The 18,883-nt window shown below is 53.7% G+C and overlaps 1 protein-coding gene across 2 annotated transcripts in view; it reads right to left on the minus strand.

Moving 5' to 3' along the window:
* Positions 1 to 1,821: 1,821 nt before the first annotated feature.
* The window catches only part of SMOC1 (SPARC related modular calcium binding 1), a 154,856-nt gene continuing 137,794 nt past the window's right edge, over positions 1,822 to 18,883 (minus strand). The window contains exons 10-12 of one of the 2 annotated variants that reach the window (XM_065871009.1): positions 17,371 to 17,476; positions 7,440 to 7,684; positions 1,822 to 2,206 (exon numbers count right to left, since the gene is read on the minus strand). In XM_065871009.1, the coding sequence (XP_065727081.1) occupies positions 2,193 to 2,206; positions 7,440 to 7,684; positions 17,371 to 17,476 (365 nt within the window). In that variant the 3' untranslated portion in view covers positions 1,822 to 2,192. Of the gene's footprint in view, positions 2,210 to 7,439; positions 7,685 to 17,370; positions 17,477 to 18,883 lie in introns of both variants that reach the window. The other variant, XM_065871007.1, reaches the window with a different exon arrangement.

Genomic DNA, 18,883 nt, shown 5'->3' on the forward strand with positions numbered 1-18,883 from the left:
AACGGGCTACCCCCAGCCCCGCCCCAAAAGCACCACCACCAACATCCCCTACCTTCCTTGTGAGGGCAAGAGGGAGAATTACAAAGAGGGCACCAACACTGCAGGTGAGGGCCCAGGGCATCGACGTCCTAACCGCAAAGTGTGGCGCCACCTATCGGCCACTTCTGGGTTCCTTTCCCATCTAGCACCTCAGACTTCCCAAGATCAGAGTGGAGGGCACCCGGGCCACAGAAAACAAGTAACCTTTTAAGGAAATGCAACCTTTCCATCAGAGGAAGCCACCCAAAGAAAGAGCCACCAAGATTGACTCATTTTTATTTTTTATAAAACAAGCTACAAATAGTCTCCCTCCCTCCTCACAAAGGAAAACCACAGAACACAGCCTCCACATATGTGTGAGAGAGAAGATGCCCAGGGGAGAGTCTGACTTTCTACAAGGAGGTGCTTCCTCCTGGCCAGAGTAGGGGACTGGGGTCTCCTGGAAAGTCCATCCGGTTCCAGCACGCTGAGCTTTCTGGTCCAAACTAATGGTCTAGGGCTCCCCTTCCACCTTACCGCGTTGGGATGGGGCCTCCAGTCACCCTAACACAACCTCTGGGACTTTCATCCAGACAGCAAGAACCTTCTCCAGTCAGAGGATGGGATACCGGGATGGGGTACGAGATGCACGAGACGTGGCCAGATTTCCAAAAGCAATCCATAGGGGCACCAGTCCTGGGCTACTACCCAGCCTCCCTCACTGCTGCCGCACCTGCTCACGGAAGGGGTGCTAAGTGCCAGGTGTTGCTCTTTGATGACTGTCAGATAGGCACGGTCACCCGGGCAGAAGAAGCTGGCATCTGACCCGAAGGCTGCCCAGCACATTGGATTCCACGCTGGAATCACAGTAAAACGTCTGCGGAAAGCTAGGCCTGGATTTCCCCACAGCCGGGTTATTATCTCTGCACTTCTAGGCGAGGCAGAAGTGGGAGGCCCAGGATGAGCTTTGCTCTGGAACTGGCCTCAAGCCTGGAAGCCTTTAAGAGCATTTAAGGGAACAGGGAGAACCTCAGTACTGAGTTTAAAAAGAAAAAAAGGCTGAGTCTCCCACAAGGTGGCCAACACAACCCTTCCCTCAGGCTTACGATGACCAGAGGCCGGCAAGGGGAGACAGAGGGGAGTGGAAGTAAAAGCCTAGTCTGACCTTGGCCCTGGGAGCTGTCTCGGGAAGCCTCATTCATGGGTTTGCAGGAGATGAGAAGCCTCCTGTGGGCACTGCACTCACCAGGGCAGGCCTTCTGTCCTCTTCCCTCCGCGGCTCAGATACTAAACAGCTACTAAATAAAAGGCCCCTCCGTGTGTCTTTTCCTTCTTTGGCTCCCTTCTCATGCTTTACGTGGAGGAGATGCTAAACACGGGTGGAAATGTTTCAACTGACCCTAACGCAAATCCTTGGGGGACAATTTGCTCAGTGGGCCACCAGGACACGGTGCACCCACGGGGTCAGGGCCACTTGGGGATCCGGACGGCAGGAGCACATGGGCACGGGAGCCGTCCCTTCAGGGGCCCCTCACATTGTCCCACACCCAGCCTCCCTTGAGAAGGTCAACCGCCAAGTGACTTGCCAGCTCTGACAGACACAGCAAGAGGCGGTGCCCTCCTCCCACTAGAAGAGAACTAATGGAGTCTGCGCTCTAACCACAGGGGTCGTTCTCCAAACAGAATCCAAGCGGGCTGGAGATGGAGTTCTGGGTTCCAGAAAGCTGGGCCGTGGGTCCAGAGCCCTCACAACCCCGAGCAGGAACAGGGAGGGGAATAAACAGACAGCAGTGCCAATGGCTGTACAAAAGAACTATACAATTTACATATATATTTATATACAGTATATAAATCTCTTTCTTCTCAGTCCCAACAAGACCCTCGCCCCCTCAGAACCCTAAAAGTTGTCAGTAGTAGATCCAAAACCTTAACAATAAAAGAGAACGAACGGTCTTTCTTCCCTTTCCTTTTCCCACCGTGGTATTAGATATTGGTGTTTAAAAATGAAACCAAAAAGAAAACACACAAGTAAGAGTTATTAAAAGTGCAAACACGGCGGGCACCACTCATGTTACATGGGACGTGGCTGGGCTGTGGGCAGCGTCCAAGGTCAGGTGTCCGGTGATCCATCCTGCCTCCCTGGTCTCTCCACCTGCCCTTTGGTTTTCTGCTCCTTAGACGAGGCGTCCTACTGAGAAGGGAGGCATAAGTGAGAAGTTAGGGTTGGGTTTACGAGCAATCCAGCTACACATGTCCATTTCCTCACCGGAGCAGGCTTTTCTACCTGCTGTTAAATACGGGGCTGGGTGGGACACAGGTAACCTGGATTTGCAGACAAGCCCATGTTTTACCAGCCCATCTTTGCCACCATGAGGCATCACAATGGCAGCAACATGAGGCTGCCATTCCAGAGAACTAGGTTTTGCCCAGTAAACACAGTTGGGGGGCGTGCACTCTGTACAAACCATCCTACTCCCAGATGCCGGCCTTTCAACCTGGGGCTGGGGCGGAAGTGGTAGGTGCTCGTTTATAGGTGGGAATGGTAGGATCCTTGTAGCACTGACTAACCTTTCTCTTGTGTCCTCAGCAAACAAATCGAACATGGGAGTCCAAGTAACTTGGCCAATCCCAACACTCGGCGGCACTACCGAAGCTGCATCAGGGGCCCACAGAAAGGACCCCAGAAAGAAGGCGACTTCCTGAGTGGGTTTTTGCCTGATCATTTTCCCTGGGGGAAGATGCCAAGACTACCACCTGCCAAAACAGGAACTTAGGACGCTTGAGGGGCCTTGACCCAGAGAACTGGTAGGGCTTCTTCTATACCTGGGCCCCTGGCCCCTCTAGCCCCAGAATGAAGAGGGCACTTGGGGAAGAGCCAGAGATTGTGTGGCCAGGCTTCCTGTTCTACCCGGGTAAACCCCTTGTTAGCCAACACCTTTAAACACAGTCCCTGTTCCCTAAGGCCAGGGCCCCCTCATTGGCTGAGAGGGGCTTTAGTGCTGATGGACATGGGTCCTGGCTCCACCAGTCGCAGAAGGTCAGGTGGAAGGAACCTTAGCCATCATCTGGTCCAGCCCCTTCACTTAACAAATCCAGAAACTGATGCTCAGAGCAGTTGAGGAGCTTAACGGAGGTCCAAGGCTTGTTCTGCGGACACCCACTCCACCCCACAGGGTGCTGATCGGTTTTGGAGGCTCTGCAGGGCCCAGGTCTCCTAAGGGAGGAGCAGGGAGCTGCAAGGCAGGCACACCAAGAGCTGGGCCAGCTCCACGTGGGCCCTGGAGGCTGTGTGATGTCGTGCACCGCCCTTAACCCCTCTGGGTCAGTCTGTGGAGCAGGAATTAGGACCACAGCTGTGCTGCTTCTACGGTGCCTCTCACAGGGTTGCCTTGAGGATGAACTGAATCCACGGAGAAAGGGCTTGGAGGAGCGTAAAGTGCTGTGGGGACACACGCCCACCCTCAGCTCACACTAACATTCCTTAAGACCGGAGAAAAAAGACAGAACACAGGGTGGGGTGGGGTGAGGGGTAGATACTGGTATATCCAATGTCACGGATGAGAAGACAAACTTGGAAAGATAGAGGGACAAGCCGAAGGCAGGTGGGTGGGAGGTGAGCCAGGTTGCCAGGCCCTGAATCCCATCTTTCATCTGCTCCGGCCAGCAGCTGCTTCTCTCAGGGGTGACAGGATCTGCACGTACAGAGGACCTCAAATAGTCCCGCCCACCAGGCTGAAACTCAGGAGAGAAAACGTACAGCCAGCGGTAACCAGCTCTCACCCTGAAGGCTTGCCGCACTAATCCCTTTACCAAAATATCGCTTCATCCTCAGAGCAACTGTATATGGTTCTAACAAAACAATCAAATTATCCCCATTTTATGAGGATGAAACTGAGGCTTGGAGATGGCGTAGCTTTTACGTGGTGAAGCAAACTCAGACCCGACTGTCTGCTTCCAGAATCATGCTCTTAACTACCAAGGAAGGCAGGGGAGAGAAAAGGTCCGAGCCCGGAGCAGGTGCCATCCTTGGGCAATTCATTGGGAGAGCCAGCAACATTTTTCAATGGAAGAACTGGGCTCCAGCCTACCTGCTTCACAGGGTGGTGACAGTAATCCTAACGATGGTGCTTTATATACTGGGAAGGGCCAGTTAAGAAAGACCAGCCCTCAGAACACTGCGCAGAGAATTCAGCTCCCCAGTGAGGAATCCGGTTGGTAAAAATGCCTGTGTTCATGGGGCATTTCCCGAAAATTCAGTCCCTCACACCCAAAGCTACATTCACCCCTAAACTCTGTGTCCGCCCCACACCCGACTTCTGCCCCCAACTTGGTGTGCAAGCCCCTTTCAGCCCACCAGAGGGCGCCGCACACCAGATGACCAACATCTGCTCCATTCCCTACATACCATCTACCCAAGTGGCTTTTCTGCTGCTCCGCAGAGGAGAGGGACCCTGCGAAGCTGCCGGCAGCCTGGGGGTGCGTTACTCTACTACTCCCAATTTCTTCTGTGCGTTCACCACTAACCACGTACTGGGCTAAGTTCTTCACGGGCACCAGCTTGTTAAACCTTCACACCGAATCTGTGAGGCAGACGCTATCATCTCCATTTTGCAGATGAGGAAACTGAGGCTCAGAGAGATTGGGTAGCTTGCTAAAGATTACAGAGCTAGTAAGTGTCAGGGCTGGATGCTTCCTTTGGGTTCTGTGCACCTGGTGCCCCACAAAGCTTCAGAGGACAGCCGGGAGGCCTCCTTGAGCTCGGTGGACCCGAGGTCACCACACTCAGCCTCCCCTTGGCCGCTGTGTGCTGCATGGACCTGAACTACCAGCACGGGAAGGGGGTTGAGGGCAGAGGGGCTACAGAGCTCTGTGATTCCAACCCCACTGAGCCCAGAAGTGCTCCTGGGTGGGCCTGGGGTCTATACTAACATACAGTCTCTTTCCAATACTGGCCCTCAGCCTGTGCTCTGAGAAATGGGCACAGATTCCAAATGCCAAAGCGTAATGTCACCATACAGGACAATCCCTCTCCTATCCCTTCATCATTTGACAAGGGTCTAATGCACTGTTACTGGGCGCCGTGCACCGTGCACTGTGCACTCTGCCTGAGGTTAGAAATTGAGAAGGCACACCCACAGCTACAGGGGAGCTGCAGGGGAGAATCAGGAACGTGAACTGCAAATGCAGTGTGATAAGGCTTCCGCCAGCGGCAATGATCTTATGAAGGAGAATAGTAATATTGAACTGCCACGGAGTTGCTTCAGTGTCTCAGGCACTATGACAACTGCTTTGACTCACTGTCCCAGTGAATCAGCAGAACAGCCCTATGAGGTGGATATTATGATTATTTCCATCTTACCGATGAAAACACTGAAACCCTGGATGGCTGAGTAGTTTGTACTCGGGTGAAAGAACTAGTCTGTGGCTGAGGCAGGGTCCTGGGGACTCAGAGTCGTGGGAACACAGAGAGGCACCCTCATCAGACAGGGGTGCCCAGAGTGATGAGGTCACTCACCCAGGGCCACACGCCCCAGAACAAAGGCCAGAACCCAGTGATGGAGCGGGCAGGTCCCGAGACTGGGTACCTCATGGTAACTCAGCCACTTCCCCAGCTACCTTTTGGGTTTACACTGTCAAACAAGGGTTAGAATGAGGAAAAGCCCTTATGTCTCCTCCAAGGCAATCTCAGCATTTCCCAAGCTTCCATTTCAAATAAGTCAGCACCACCCGAATTGGTATCTTCAGCCCAGACCTTCCACTGGCACTACAGACCCTCTAATTCTTTGGGTGCATCCAACTTGGCACGTCCAAGCCATCCTCGTCACCTTCCCTGTCCCCCTGCACCCGCTCGGCTCTTCCTCCCACGTTGCCCATCTCAGTGAACGGACCCACTGTCCAGTTGCCCAAACCAACCTTCATCCCTCTATGCACTCAGTCACCAAGGCCTGCAGGTCTACCTAGTCACCTCTACCCACTACTCTGCATCCCCTACTGGGGGATGGCCTCCATCACCTCCTGTCTGGACAGCCACAGCCTCCTACGGGGGACTCTGCCTCGCTTATCCCCAGTCCATTTCCCACACTGCACCAGAATAATTTTTAAGCAAAACTGACGCTCTTGTTTCTCTGACTGAATCCCTTCAACAGCTTCCCCACTGCCCTTGTACAGCTGAAACTCTCTCACCTTGCCTCCTACCCCTTCCCCTCCCCTTCCATCTTCAAACATGCATCTCAGTCACACCGACATCCTTCAGCTCCTCTAGAACTCTCCTCCCTCACCTCTGCAGCTTCACTCTTCATTTGCCTCAGCTCGGAACACTCTCCCCTCCCCTGATCTTTCTGCTTGGCCACCTCTTACTCATTGCTCAGGGATTGCTGTAGAGCAGGGGCAGAAAACTTATCTGTAAAGGACTAGCTGGTAAGTATTTTGCTTTGGTGGTCATGTACCATATACAATAGTCTCGGTTGTATATACTTCTTTTTTGAAAATTACATCCCATTAACAATAGAAAAACCACTCAGCTCACCGGCTGTACAGAAACAGGCCGTGGACTAGATTGGGCCCATGGGCCACGGTTGGCTGACCCCTGGTCTAGACATCACCTCCTTCCCAAGGTTTTCCAAGCCCGTCTGCCCCTGAGCTGATGGGGGTGCCCTACGTAGGTTCCTACAATACTCTGCACTTGTTCCACTGTGACAGAGATCATTAGGTGTCCACCAGAATTCACGCTCTCCTCCTCTTCCTGGGTTCCCAGCCTTCCTTACTGTGGGGTGTGGTCTAGTGACTGAGTTCAAGCCAGTGAAATAGGAGAGGTGATGTGTGTCACTTCCAGGACCGGCCCATCAACCCCCCACCACAGGCACTGCTCCAGGCTTTATGCCATCTGGCTGGCTGGGAAGGGAGAAGACCCCCAGGGTGACCCTGGATGCCACATAATAAAGATGGCAGCGTCATTCTCAGCCTGAATCTCAGTGACTGCACACGAAGCAATCCCCACTCCTATTCCTTCCCCTGCATACACACCCCCCCCCCACACACACACCCCTAGGACCTGGAATCGTGGTGAACTATTATATGGGCAAGATGAACTAATACCCACTTGTGGGGCTGAGCTGAGCTGAGCCATTACATGTGTGGTTCTACTTGTCACTGCAGCCTGGCCTATCCTAATACACCCTCATAACACTTGCCACAAGGTATGTAAATACTTTAGCATCTGTCTCCTCCATAGACTGTGGAAGGATAGGGACCTTATCCATCCATTCCTCCACTATATCAGGCGTCTAGCATGAAGCATAACACACTCCCAGTAAGTAGGTGAATAAACACGCACCTGGGACCTCATCTACTGGGGGAGCCCTTGGCCCCCGGGCCCGGGCGGGGCAAGTCCTAGCGGGCCAGGAGCATAGGCGAGCACTCACCTTCTGTGCTGACACCCAGGCAGCCCTTCAGCTCGGCAAGTGAGATGACCTTGTCCTTGTTCAGGTCACAGTAGTCAGTGAAACGCCGGGCGCATTTCTTGGGCTTGGCTTTCTTCTTCACGTAGCGCTTGAAGGGCTTCATTTCCCTCTTGTTAATGTCGTCGCTGCTGTTGCTGTCCAGCTGGCTGAAGTACCAGTGCACCACTCGCTCCTCCAGGGTGTGGCTGGGGTCTGGCTCTGAGAACCTGGGCCACGGGCAGACACCCCCATCCCCAAGCACACCGCTCAGGATCCTGCAGGAGCCACCAGCCCAGCCTCAGTTCCCTCCCACGTGCTCAGATGCCAGGGCTGCCGGCAGCCGGGCAGAAACGGCTTATCCGAGCCCAAGCCCTCCCAGCCCCAATGAGCCTGCAGCCGAATCAAGCCATCCTTTCCAACTTTGAGCCACAAGACTGGACACTTCGTTCTTCAGGGGTCCCCAAGTAGGTGAGCCCGCCACCCCCTCCGCCATAGCCAGCAATGTTCTCGTACAAGACGGATGCTCAAGACATATTGGCTGGATATAATTCACCTGAGAAACCACAGGGATCCAAACTGTCCTTCTCCCAGCCTAGTGTTGCTGCCACACGAGCTGCCCGTTACACATGAACTTGGCATCCAAATGAACGTGACTATGGGAAAGGGTGCTCAGAGCCTGCACCACCCACCCAGTGCCAGTCCAGGTCCTGGGAGGGCTTCCAAAGCAGGAGGCAGAGCCCCTGGCTTGAAACTGCTGTCTTGGCGAAACAGAGCCAAAAAAGTGAAACCGAGCGGCAACAGGTCAGTGTGAAGTTCCCATGGGCCGTCCCTGTCAGGTATCAAGTGTGGTAAGAATTGAGGAAAGAAGGCAATTGAGATGGACGCAAACAGAGGTTCTACAGCTGGCAAGTCCAGACCTACTAAGTGCGAGTCTGTCCACATAGAGGTTTCAAGACAGGAGGCCCAGGGTGGACCCAGGAAGCCACATGTTAACTAGAACCCCCAGGGGATTCTGCTAAGAAGCACTGGGCTAGAGTAACCAAGAAAGCTTCCCGGTGTCGAGATGCACAGCGGTGACCGCATCTAACACAGCCCATGTATGCATGGTGACCGTAACGTGACAAGAGCAATGCCTACACATGTAATGTACACAAGGCCTACCCATCAATTTCATTTACTCATGCCTCATCTTTTCCCAAAAAGGATTCAGGGTGTTAGCTGAAACTTTTGAAGCCAATGATGCGTCTCTTCTAGAGGGGGTGACTGGGGTCTCTGGCCAGGAGAGCAGAGTCACACGAGTCCCATGGTTCCTGCTGCTGGGGCTTGGCACGGAGTGAATATGGTCCAGGCCCTTTTGTTTAAAGCCCTGGGTAACTTTCCTTTGGTTGGGGGACTAAGGCTGAGGTTGGGAGGTCCATACATTCAAATACTTAGTCTGCAGGGCACTGGGACAGACTACATGACGACCATGGGTGAGAAGCCTGGGCAGAGGGGCTCGCTGTCACACAGGGATCCTACACCAGGGATTCAGCGCCTGCCAGCACACTCTGAAGGTGTACCTGGCAAGAAAAATATTCAAGGCACTTCCCAGTGCCTTGGGGTTCTTCTCTAGGCTTTGCCGAGTTTTCTGGGAGGGAGCGGACGATCCCTGACACCTCCGCCATGAATGAGCCAGCAAACTCCCTCCCCTACCCCAACCCCCAAGAGGCCTCACCATTTAGGGAAAAAGATGTTTCATTACCAAAAAAAAGCCAAGCATCCCTGTTGAATGCCCACTCCTAATTAAGTGGATTGCAGTCTTGGGCAGGTCCCCCTGGGCACCCTGGACCAATTCCAAGACAGCACAATTAGTGGATCTGCCAGCAGGACCTCATCTTGACAGGTCTGGTGCAGGGAGCACCTGGGGAAGGTGTGAGGGACCGTCTGCTTCTGGCCCTTGGGGAATCTGCTAGGTCTGTCATAGAAACCAGGCTTGGAAGGGCTTTCAAACAGGCATGGCTCAGACTGTTGTCTCTGCCAGTACATGGTTCTTTGGTGGTTTTAAGCTTCCTCTACTTTCACTGCAACATTCACTCTCGAGCCTGCAGGGTATACCAGGCGGGCCCCAGAAAATTCCCTATCAGGATGCTCGTGGAGCAGCAGGGAGGGTGGCCAGCTCACTCGCAGGGCACCCTGCCTGCCCTTGCCTTCTCCTACACGCGAGGGAGGACCCAGCTGCGGGAGGAGAGCCGGGAGGGACCCAGGGGAGACGCTCCAGCTATTCCCACCCAGGCTTTCTAAGGCGGCCAGGGGAGGGCCTTCCCCCTCGGCCCCTCCCGTGAGGGGGCCACGAGAACCAACCCCCCCCCCCCCCCCCCCCCGCCGAAGGCAGCTCTTCCTTTAACCTTTAGGCTCAGCATAGCGTAATGTCTACCTAGAGGCTGGAATAATAAAGCCTCACTTGCTGAGACGGAAAGGGATGAGGTCATCCCGCCTAGACGCCCAGCCAGGAGAGGCTCGCTGCCCCCAACACGTGTTCCTGGGCTCCCGCCTGCCTGCCCAGTTCTCAGCGACTCTGTTGTTAGAGCTCCCCGCACCTTCCTTTGTGCTAGGCTCCAGCAAGAAGCAGCTCTTCTCCCGCGCTACAGCCTCTAAGTGTTTCCTCTTACACCAGAGAGTGACTGTCATTTGGGGGCTGCTCCGTTTTCCCTCCCTTCCCTGCCTCCTTGTCTGGAGAACCGTGTTCCTGCCGTCCTCACTCCCAGCAGGAGCTCCCCAGCCCAGAGTGCCCATGCCTTCTGCCTGCTACCCCCCGTACGTCCCCCATACCCCGCAGCCGAGGACACGTCCCAGGAGACGTCCAGGAGACGTCCCCCGAGAGCCCTGCAAGCAGTGCCTCTGCCTCCCTATAGCACTTCCCCAACCGGCAGCCTGCTCTGTGGGCCTGAGGGGCCTGCCTCTCCCCGCCCCCGTCCCCAGCTGGCGTAAGACACTCTGCTTCTGAAATCCTTTGACTTCCAGAATCCCATGCTACCCCCTCCCCAAACATCAGAGCCAGGCTCCACACGTGTAGCTAGGCAGCACTAGGGTCCTACTTTGGAAGCCAAGGCTTTGTCTAGGCCAAGCGCCAAGTACATTTAAGGCAAGAATTTCTTAGCGAGGGTGCGGGGCAGTGGGGTGGGATCATGGACCCTCAGAAAACGTAAACAAAGCCATAGTCCCTCTCCCTAAAACGCACATGCACCCAGAACTCTGCAGATTTTAGGGGTTTAATGGACTCCCTAAACCTCATACAAGGTCACGGACTCAAGTTAAGAACCCTCGTCTAGAGGGAAGGAGACTCCAGCCATGACCCCAGAAGAATAAGTCTGAACCTTCTGGAAGAAGATTGGGTGAGACAAAAGACAGTAACTGGGAGGGGCTTGGGGGTAGTTTTCATGCTTCCAACAAAACACACTAGAAAAAAGAAAACTACTGAAGGCATCTGGCTCAAAACGCTGAAAATGAGGTTTCTGGCTTCACAGCGGCCTCAAGTCCCCAAACTACCGTGCTTCATGCAAGAACTAGTTAAGCCTGACATCTATCAGGAGTCCTGATTTAGCCAAACCAGCAGTGGGCACGTGTGAAAGAAGACACGAGAAGCCTCTGTTAACTAAGGAGAAGCTAAGGTTTTCCCAGGGGAGTGCTGGATGGGGTGGGGCAAGAGAGCCTCCCTGAGTCTCCAGAAACCTCTCAAGCAGTCTGTGCTGGAGTCCTTTCCATCACCGCTGGACTCCTCACAATTTACCCCTGACCTCAAAGCCACAGCCCACTGAGCCCTCCAGCTCTTACAGCTTTCTAGCAGTATCCTTTAAAAACACTGGCAACCTGCACTCCCAGTTCTAGGGTTACACTGGCATCAGACTCCCGGCCTCTCTCTCACACACGCGCACAGAATTGGGAACAGAACCGCTGGAATTCAAAGCTGCTCATCAGGCTAGGGCTGGGGACCCTACGCTAGAGAGTGTGATGGTTCTTTAGGATCACTTAACAGTGATGCCCAGGCCCTTGCTATGGGCCTCCCTACAGGTACAATTCCACTTCCATTAAAAGGGCTTATTGGGTGTGTAGAGGATCCAAGTTCCTCGGATATGGTGCGGAGAGACACGGTGCAATGTTGGCGTCAGCCCTGCCTCTGGGCTGTTTTGGTGGCCGTCCTGTTGCCTCCCGTCTCCAGGGATGAGGAAAACCACTAGAGCCAGGTCCCTCCCTGGACTGGCCGGGCCCCACCGAGTCTTCTCCCAAATTAAGAGGCGGCAGGTGCCACCCTTCCCCTGCAGCCCTCTCAGTGTCGCTTCTGCAGCCTCAGCCCGCCGGGCCTTGGCTGCAACGCACAGCTGGAGAGTCAGCCCCTTTTACCACAAGGAAACTGGCGCTGGCCAAGATCTTGGGCCCAATTCCGCTGTCCCAAGCAGTTTTAAACAAGGTGAGGTGGGATGGCCTGGAGGCACGGGCCAAGCCAAGCAGGCCAACTGAGCCCCATCTGGAGCCGGGTCCAGGCCCTGCCAGCTGTGCGGGTGGGTAGAGTTGGGAAATGCCAAGTCAGCCGCATTCCAGCCTCCTCCTTGCAAGAACATCAACAAGTCACCACACTGGGCAGGAAGGAGGAAGCCTCAAGACCCACAGTCTCTTCTTGCAGGACCACGGGAGGGGCAACGAGGCTCACGTGGCCCAGCCCAGCTCCTCTCAACGTTGACTTTTTCTAGGGTGGAGTGGAGAAAGGAGAGGGTTCCCCTGCTCTAGAAGGCTCTGCCAGCTAGGATCTCAGAACTCCCCCTGTGGGACTGATAAATGCCGATGGCGAGGCTGATGTAGCCGGTGGGGTGAGGAGCTGGGGGCGGAACTCTGCCTTCTGGAGCGGGAAGGACCAAGAGCATAATTCAGGGCTTCCCTGGTGGCGCAGTGGTTGAGAGTCGAGAGTCCGCCTGCCGATGCAGGGGACGCGGGTTCATGCCCCGGTCCGGGAAGATCCCACATGCCGCCGAGCGGCTGGGCCCGTGAGCCATGGCCACTGGGCCTGCGCGTCCGGAGCCTGTGCTCCGCAACGGGAGAGGCCACAGCAGTGAGAGGCCCGCGTACCGCAAAAAAAAAAGAAAAAAAGCATAATTCAATGATCTAGCAACCCTTCACTGAGAACAGCTCTCATCTAATGATACCTGCAGGCCACCCCCTCCCAGGCACTAGCCACAGATGTTTCCATGGATACCCCATTCTACTTTGCCTATTTTTAGATCTGGGCAGCACTGCTTTCCCCCTAAATCAGGCTAGAAGACCAGAAAAGGAAGTAGATATCTCCCTCTTCCACTCCCTACATCCAGCAAGTCTTCAAATCCTATTGATTTCATTACTAAAGCTTCAGTAAATCATCCCGTCCGCCACAGCTTTAGTCCACATTCTCACCACCTTTCCCTCTGGTGTGGGCTGTAACCTTCCTGCCCCATTTAGCTCCCCTCCCCCCATCTGGCTTCCATAGGAATGCCCATCTAGTCACATGCCTCCCTGTGGCCCTCTCTGGCGCGAATCACAAGACCCAGCATGATCTGGGCTCTGCCCAGCTCTACAGTCTCATCTCCTGCCTGTCCACAGCCTGCCTCCCAAGCTTAAACCTTACTCCTCACAATTCCTTCCACAGACCCTACCTCGTTCGTACCTTGCTACCCCTAGGGTCCCTCTGCTGGGATACCCTTATTCCTGGTCCATCTAGGTCGGGGCATTTTCTCACTTGTAAGTGAAGATGTGGCTGAAATGTCACCTCCTGTGGAAAGCCTTCTCTCACACGCCCTCCCTCCCCTGAGTCCCTGCAGGACTCCATCTGCCTCTGTTGTCACATTGGCTTTACAGCGCACTCACGTGATTACATAGCTCTTCTCCCAGGAGCTCCTCCAGCCCGGAACCATGCCCTCATCCCTGTATGTCCCCAGAACCCAGCACAGAGCTTATGCCAGGGGTGAGATATAAGAGTTTGTGCAAAGCTAAAATCTCCAAGCCTGACAGGTGGTGGTTTGGGGGGAAGACATCCGCTTTTCTGCTCAGCCCAAACTCCTCCCTGTCCCTTCTTCCCACTGTCCCCAAATGGGACTGTTTCCCGCTGGCCCCAGCTGGTGTCCAGCTTCAACTGCCAGACCCTGAGAGGACGCAGGAGGGATCAGCTGTGGCTTCTCTGACCTTGCGCTTGCAACCTCAATTCTACCTGAATTCACAGCCAAGGCCCAAACCCAGGGACCCTGGATTCCATAATTCTCTTCGCCAGCCCTGCTCCAGATGTGCTGCCCTGTGCCTTGGCCCTCCCACTGTAGAAGGGTGCCTGACCAGGGGCTGTCCACAGGGTGCCCAAGTCCCTTGGTCCCAGCCAGGGCGCAGTAAGGCCCTGGTGACAAAGAAGCATTACAGTGAACTTCAGGGCTAGATCTGGCCTCATAATTAGTCTTGAAGTCGTTGCTGGAGCCTCTGACGTGTGCCAAGAAAAAGAGGCCTTATTGAGACATCCCTCTCTGTATCTAACAGGGATCCATCCACCTATCCACCCATCCTTCTGGTTATTTATTCATTTAACAGATATTTACTGAGCACCTACTGTGTGCCAGGCACTATCGTGAGTTCTAGGAATACAGCAGGGAAGAAGGCAGAAAACGCTCCTTCTCTCGTTGAGTTCAATTTTCATTGGGTAGCGGAGACAGATACAAATAAACAAACCAGCAAAACATCAGATAGGGACAAGCACTAGGCTGAGAATTAAAAAGCGGTGCTGTGGGCTTCCCTGGTGGCGCAGTGGTTGGGAGTCCGCCTGCCGATGCAGGGGACGCGGGTTCGTGCCCCGGTCCGGGAAGATCCCACATGCCACGGAGCGGCTGGGCCCGTGAGCCATGGCCGCTGAGCCTGCGCGTCCGGAGCCTGTGCTCTGCAACGGGAGAGGCCACAGCAGTGAGAGGCCCGCGTACCGCCAAAAAAAAAAAAAAAAAAAAAGCGGTGTTGTGATAGAGGGTGACAGGGCTGCTCCTTTAGTTTGGATGGTCATTGAGAAGATGATATTTAAATGGAGCAGCAGGGCCAGTCACGGGAGGATGGGGGACTCACATTCCAGGTTGAAGGAGCACCTGGCTTGGAGGCCCTGGGGCAGGCCAGAGCTTGGCCTGTTTGAGGACCTGAGAAGGACCAGTGGCTGGGACATAATGACAGGAGGGAGCGGCATATGAGAGGAGGGTGAGCGCCAGCAAGACCATCCTGCACGGCCAGTTCGTGGTCAGAGTTCGGGCTTTTTGCTTTTTCAAAATATATTAGGGAGACCTGCGAGGGATTTAAACTCAGTAAAACCGGTAATCCTGGCCAGCCACCTCCCTGTATAACTGATTCTTTCTCCTTCTCTCCGCAGGCCCACTCCCACTTCCTTGATTTCTAAACTATTTCTTGATATATCTTGTCTGTCTTTTGATTACAAGTCTAGCCTCCAGGTAACACAATTACCAAACGCAGTTCAAACCTTTCATTCTCATCAAAACCAAACACGGTCGGGCTCACATGAGCTTGAAATGAAAACCATGTTTAGGAAAGAATTTTTTTTAAAAAATTTCTCCCAACATTATATTATACCTAAAAGAGGTTTTTTGGAAACCACAGCAACAAAAACTCCCTTCCCTAATGACACACTGGGATTAAAAGCATTTACGAACTTCTTAGTTTTTATTTTCTGTAAAAATGTCTTCAGCCTGCTATCTGAGGGTCAAGTGTCCATCCGAACTTGCCCTGGCAGCAGGCCCACCTGTGATTTTGGCCTCCCGGCCCAGGATCTAGCTGGGTTTGGTCCTTTCCCTGGCACTGAAGGCTGCCTGGATCCGAGGCCAGGCCGGGCTCAAGGGCTGTGCTCCCGCAGAAGCAAATGGGGTGGAGGGTGAAGTCCTGTCTCCTTAGAACCCAAGCAGAAGCACCAGGCAGGCTCCCTGAGCAGTGGGTCAGAGCCAGCAGCCCTGGGGATTTGTGGGTGGAAAGCACCCAGACCTGGAATTGTTAAGGCCATGCCCCTTTCTCGTTTCTTTTTTCCCTCTCTTCTAAAAACCATAAATAGCTCATACCCATTTCTGCATGAAACATCAGGTATGTTTTCACATTCCAAGCACTAATAACAAAAAAGCATATAATACTGAATATGCCTTTTCATAATTTCCTCTCCCTCCTCCTGGAGGTTCGGACAGAGCCCTCTCGATTTTAGACTTCCAGTGGCTGAGCACCGTGGGCTGCCTCTGGGCAGTTCTCATCTGCCGACCTGTCAGACCCTGTCTCCATCTTTTCAGACTTATTGCTGTGCTCCTCCCAGGGGAGGCCTGGACCCTTCCACAGGGTGAGCAAAACAGAGCAGGGCCAGAAACCAGCCTCAGAGCTCACAGGACCATGGGGCCTGCTGAGAGCAAGCTCCCTGAACAAGCAGTTTCCTAGAGTGGCAACCCACAAGGCAGCCACTGCACTCACTGTGATGTGACATAAAAGTGGGTTTTCAGGATTGCTGCCCTTGTCTGCCTCGGGACACAGAACCACTGACAGCTGTGTTGGGAGTCCTGGTGCCCACCCCAGATACACGCCCTGCGGTTGTGCTGATGCAGTCATGCTGGGGCCCTTCCACCAGCCTGGGGACCTGGGCCTGTCGTGGTGGCACTCCTTGCCCTCTGACAGCTCTGCCTCTGGGGAGATGCGGAGGGACTAGCGCTCCCTCCTTGGTGAGCCACGTAAGCTGAGAGTCAGGCTGCCCATCCCTGCCAAGCACATGGTACTTCCCGTTGCTAAGGAGCCAGAACTCTCCCTACTCCTGCCGTGCCTCCCGCTCTGGCTTCATAATGGGAAGCACATCTCACAGGCCCTTTGGGACCTGCATCCTGTGTGTCATCTACCACCACTGTCATCTCCTCCACCCCCTCCTCCATCCACCCCAGCTCAGCCATACTGAACTACGGACGTGCACTTTCCTGAGGTCACAATGTTCTTTCCTTTTTCCTGGAATGGCTTTCCTTCTTTTACTAGCTGAGTCCTACCTATCCTTCAAAACTCAGTATCACCTCCTCCAGGAAGCCTTCTCTGACTCCTCCAGACTAAATTAGCAAGCGCTTCTCTGTTCTTTCACCTCGGTTCTAGCATTTACCACACAGTTTGTATCTTTCTACAGCCTAGTATCCCCATTAGGCTGCATTCTTTGAAGGGAGGGACATGCCTCGCATCCTTGGATTCCCAATCCTTAGCCCAGTGCTTGGCGTGCCACGCACATTCAATAGTTCTGAGCAGAGGACAGATGAATGCATGCGTGCTCCGATCAACTGACCCAATGGGCCCAAATTAGTGAGCACCGGCGATGCTGGTCGCTGGGGAGCATGTACGTTTCGGCCTCGGGGCAGGACTGCCTCGGTCAGCATATCAGCTCCTGAACTAAGTTGGATTTGGCTATGGCAGTGTCCAATCCCACTGCCCAGAGTCCCTCGGGATTCTCAGGAAGCCAAAATGGCACGCGGCTCCTGCCTTCTCAGAAAAGAAGAAAACCACCAAATGCTCTGGACTCCCTCCCTGCCATCCCTGTTCCCATCGTATGCCCATCCCCCTTCCTGCCATTCTGGACTCACTCCAATGCATCCATTTCTGAGACTGAAGTGCTGGAAGTCTCCAGACACTCCCAGACTTGCCTATAATCAGGTAACTACAAGCTAGAGAAAAGCAACTCCCAAAGACTAGAAAGGGGAGAGGGGCGGCGAGATTTTGGGTGGAAGGTGAGACAAAGTCACAGCTACGCAGTTTCAGGAAGAGGATCAACTTCCAGCTCTTGTTCTACCCACCCCTCCCCACTCTCCCAGGGACCCGCAGCATCTGAAAAGTCAGGGGCCCCCGAGGTCCCACTGGGCTTGAGTCCCGCTCGCATTCTCACCTCCCACCTCCAGTGGGTGCTGCTGAGTTAATGGCCTGCACCATATCAGTGGTGAGAGCATCCAGTAGGCTGGTGATAAATTCCATTTTCTTCCCTTCTGGACAGCCTGAAAGACAAAGTGAGATTTGAAGGCAGATGCCAGGTAAATGATCAAGTAAACAGCTTCCTCAACTACCACTGTTTCCTCAACCTCTCCAAGTCCTTCTTGTCCAGCTAAATCCACTTTGGGAATTGTCCACAGCTCAGATGATTCTCATAAACCTCCATAGTTCCTCTACCCACAGCCCGCAAGGGACCAATAGACCCAATGGATAATAATACTCTCAATGTTCTTCCATTCCTCAAATTTTTTGCTGAGTATCAACTCAGGCACTATGCTAAATGTTAGGGATATTATACACATGGTTCTTCCCCTCGTAAAGTTCATAGTCTACTGGGGAACTCAAGCTAGTTCTGGTACAGGAGGACGGAGCGACTCTAGCAGCAAGGACCAGGTGCTGAAGGGGCACAAGGAATGCAGAGAACTCCAAGGTCAAAGTTGCCTCAAGTAGATCTACCTGTTTACCTATCCAAGAACCTCCTCCTTTTTTCACATCTCTCCTCAACCAGCTTAGATTATAATTATCAACCCTCCCTTATAAGTACTCTCAAACCCTTTGTTTCTCTATTCTGCACTGTGTGATTCCAGCAAAACCCCAGGCGTGGACGAACCTTCTCACCGATATGCCTTCTCCAAGTCTACACCCCCATAGCTGAATAGTGCTAGCGTAAACACCACCATGCAACTGGAGAGACGGTTTTCCTGCAAATTCATGACTACCAGCCCCAAATGGGCCCTCAACACTACCTACGATCCTCCTCTCTGCAGCAACTATTTCATTCTCTGCTCTCTGCAAACCCCCTAGGCCTCCGGTTAAACGCTACCTTCTCAGAGAAACCACAGATTCTTCCTGTCCTTCTCCCAGCACCTCACTCTTTCCCTTCAGAGTACCTGTCACCACCTTTTATCTGCGTTTGGATTCATTTATTTGGATACTGTCTCCCCCACTAGACAAGCTTCACTTCGGTTTTGACCATTAGACAAACCCAGCGCCTGGCACACAGGGGAATCTCAATGGACATTTGTTGAAGAGATGGCTAGAAGGAGGGACCCTGGTCTCTACGACTCCATTCTCATGACAGAGTGACCTACAAACCTCACTTGGGAACCCCTAGACTTTCAGGAGCCTCTGTTTTCAGTCCTCCTTCGGAGTCCTGATGGGGAATAGTAGGCCCAGCTCCCACCAGCGCTGACCTGCATCTGTGCTGATTAAGACTACAGTGTTCTGAGCCATCAATATTTAGCGCTCTTATTGTAACTCACTGGCAGAGAACACTATAAATAAGAGAAACCCAACCCAGCAGCCATTTAGAGGTCCTGGGTCCCTGCCTGTGAGTCTGTGTCATATCCCAGTGACAGTTCTGGGCCACCAGGAATCATTGCTCCTCAGGACAGCCTTTCCCTGTGAGCTAT

The sequence above is a fragment of the Phocoena phocoena genome, chromosome 2 (genome assembly GCF_963924675.1).
Source record: "Phocoena phocoena chromosome 2, mPhoPho1.1, whole genome shotgun sequence".
NCBI classification, from domain to species: domain Eukaryota; kingdom Metazoa; phylum Chordata; class Mammalia; order Artiodactyla; family Phocoenidae; genus Phocoena; species Phocoena phocoena.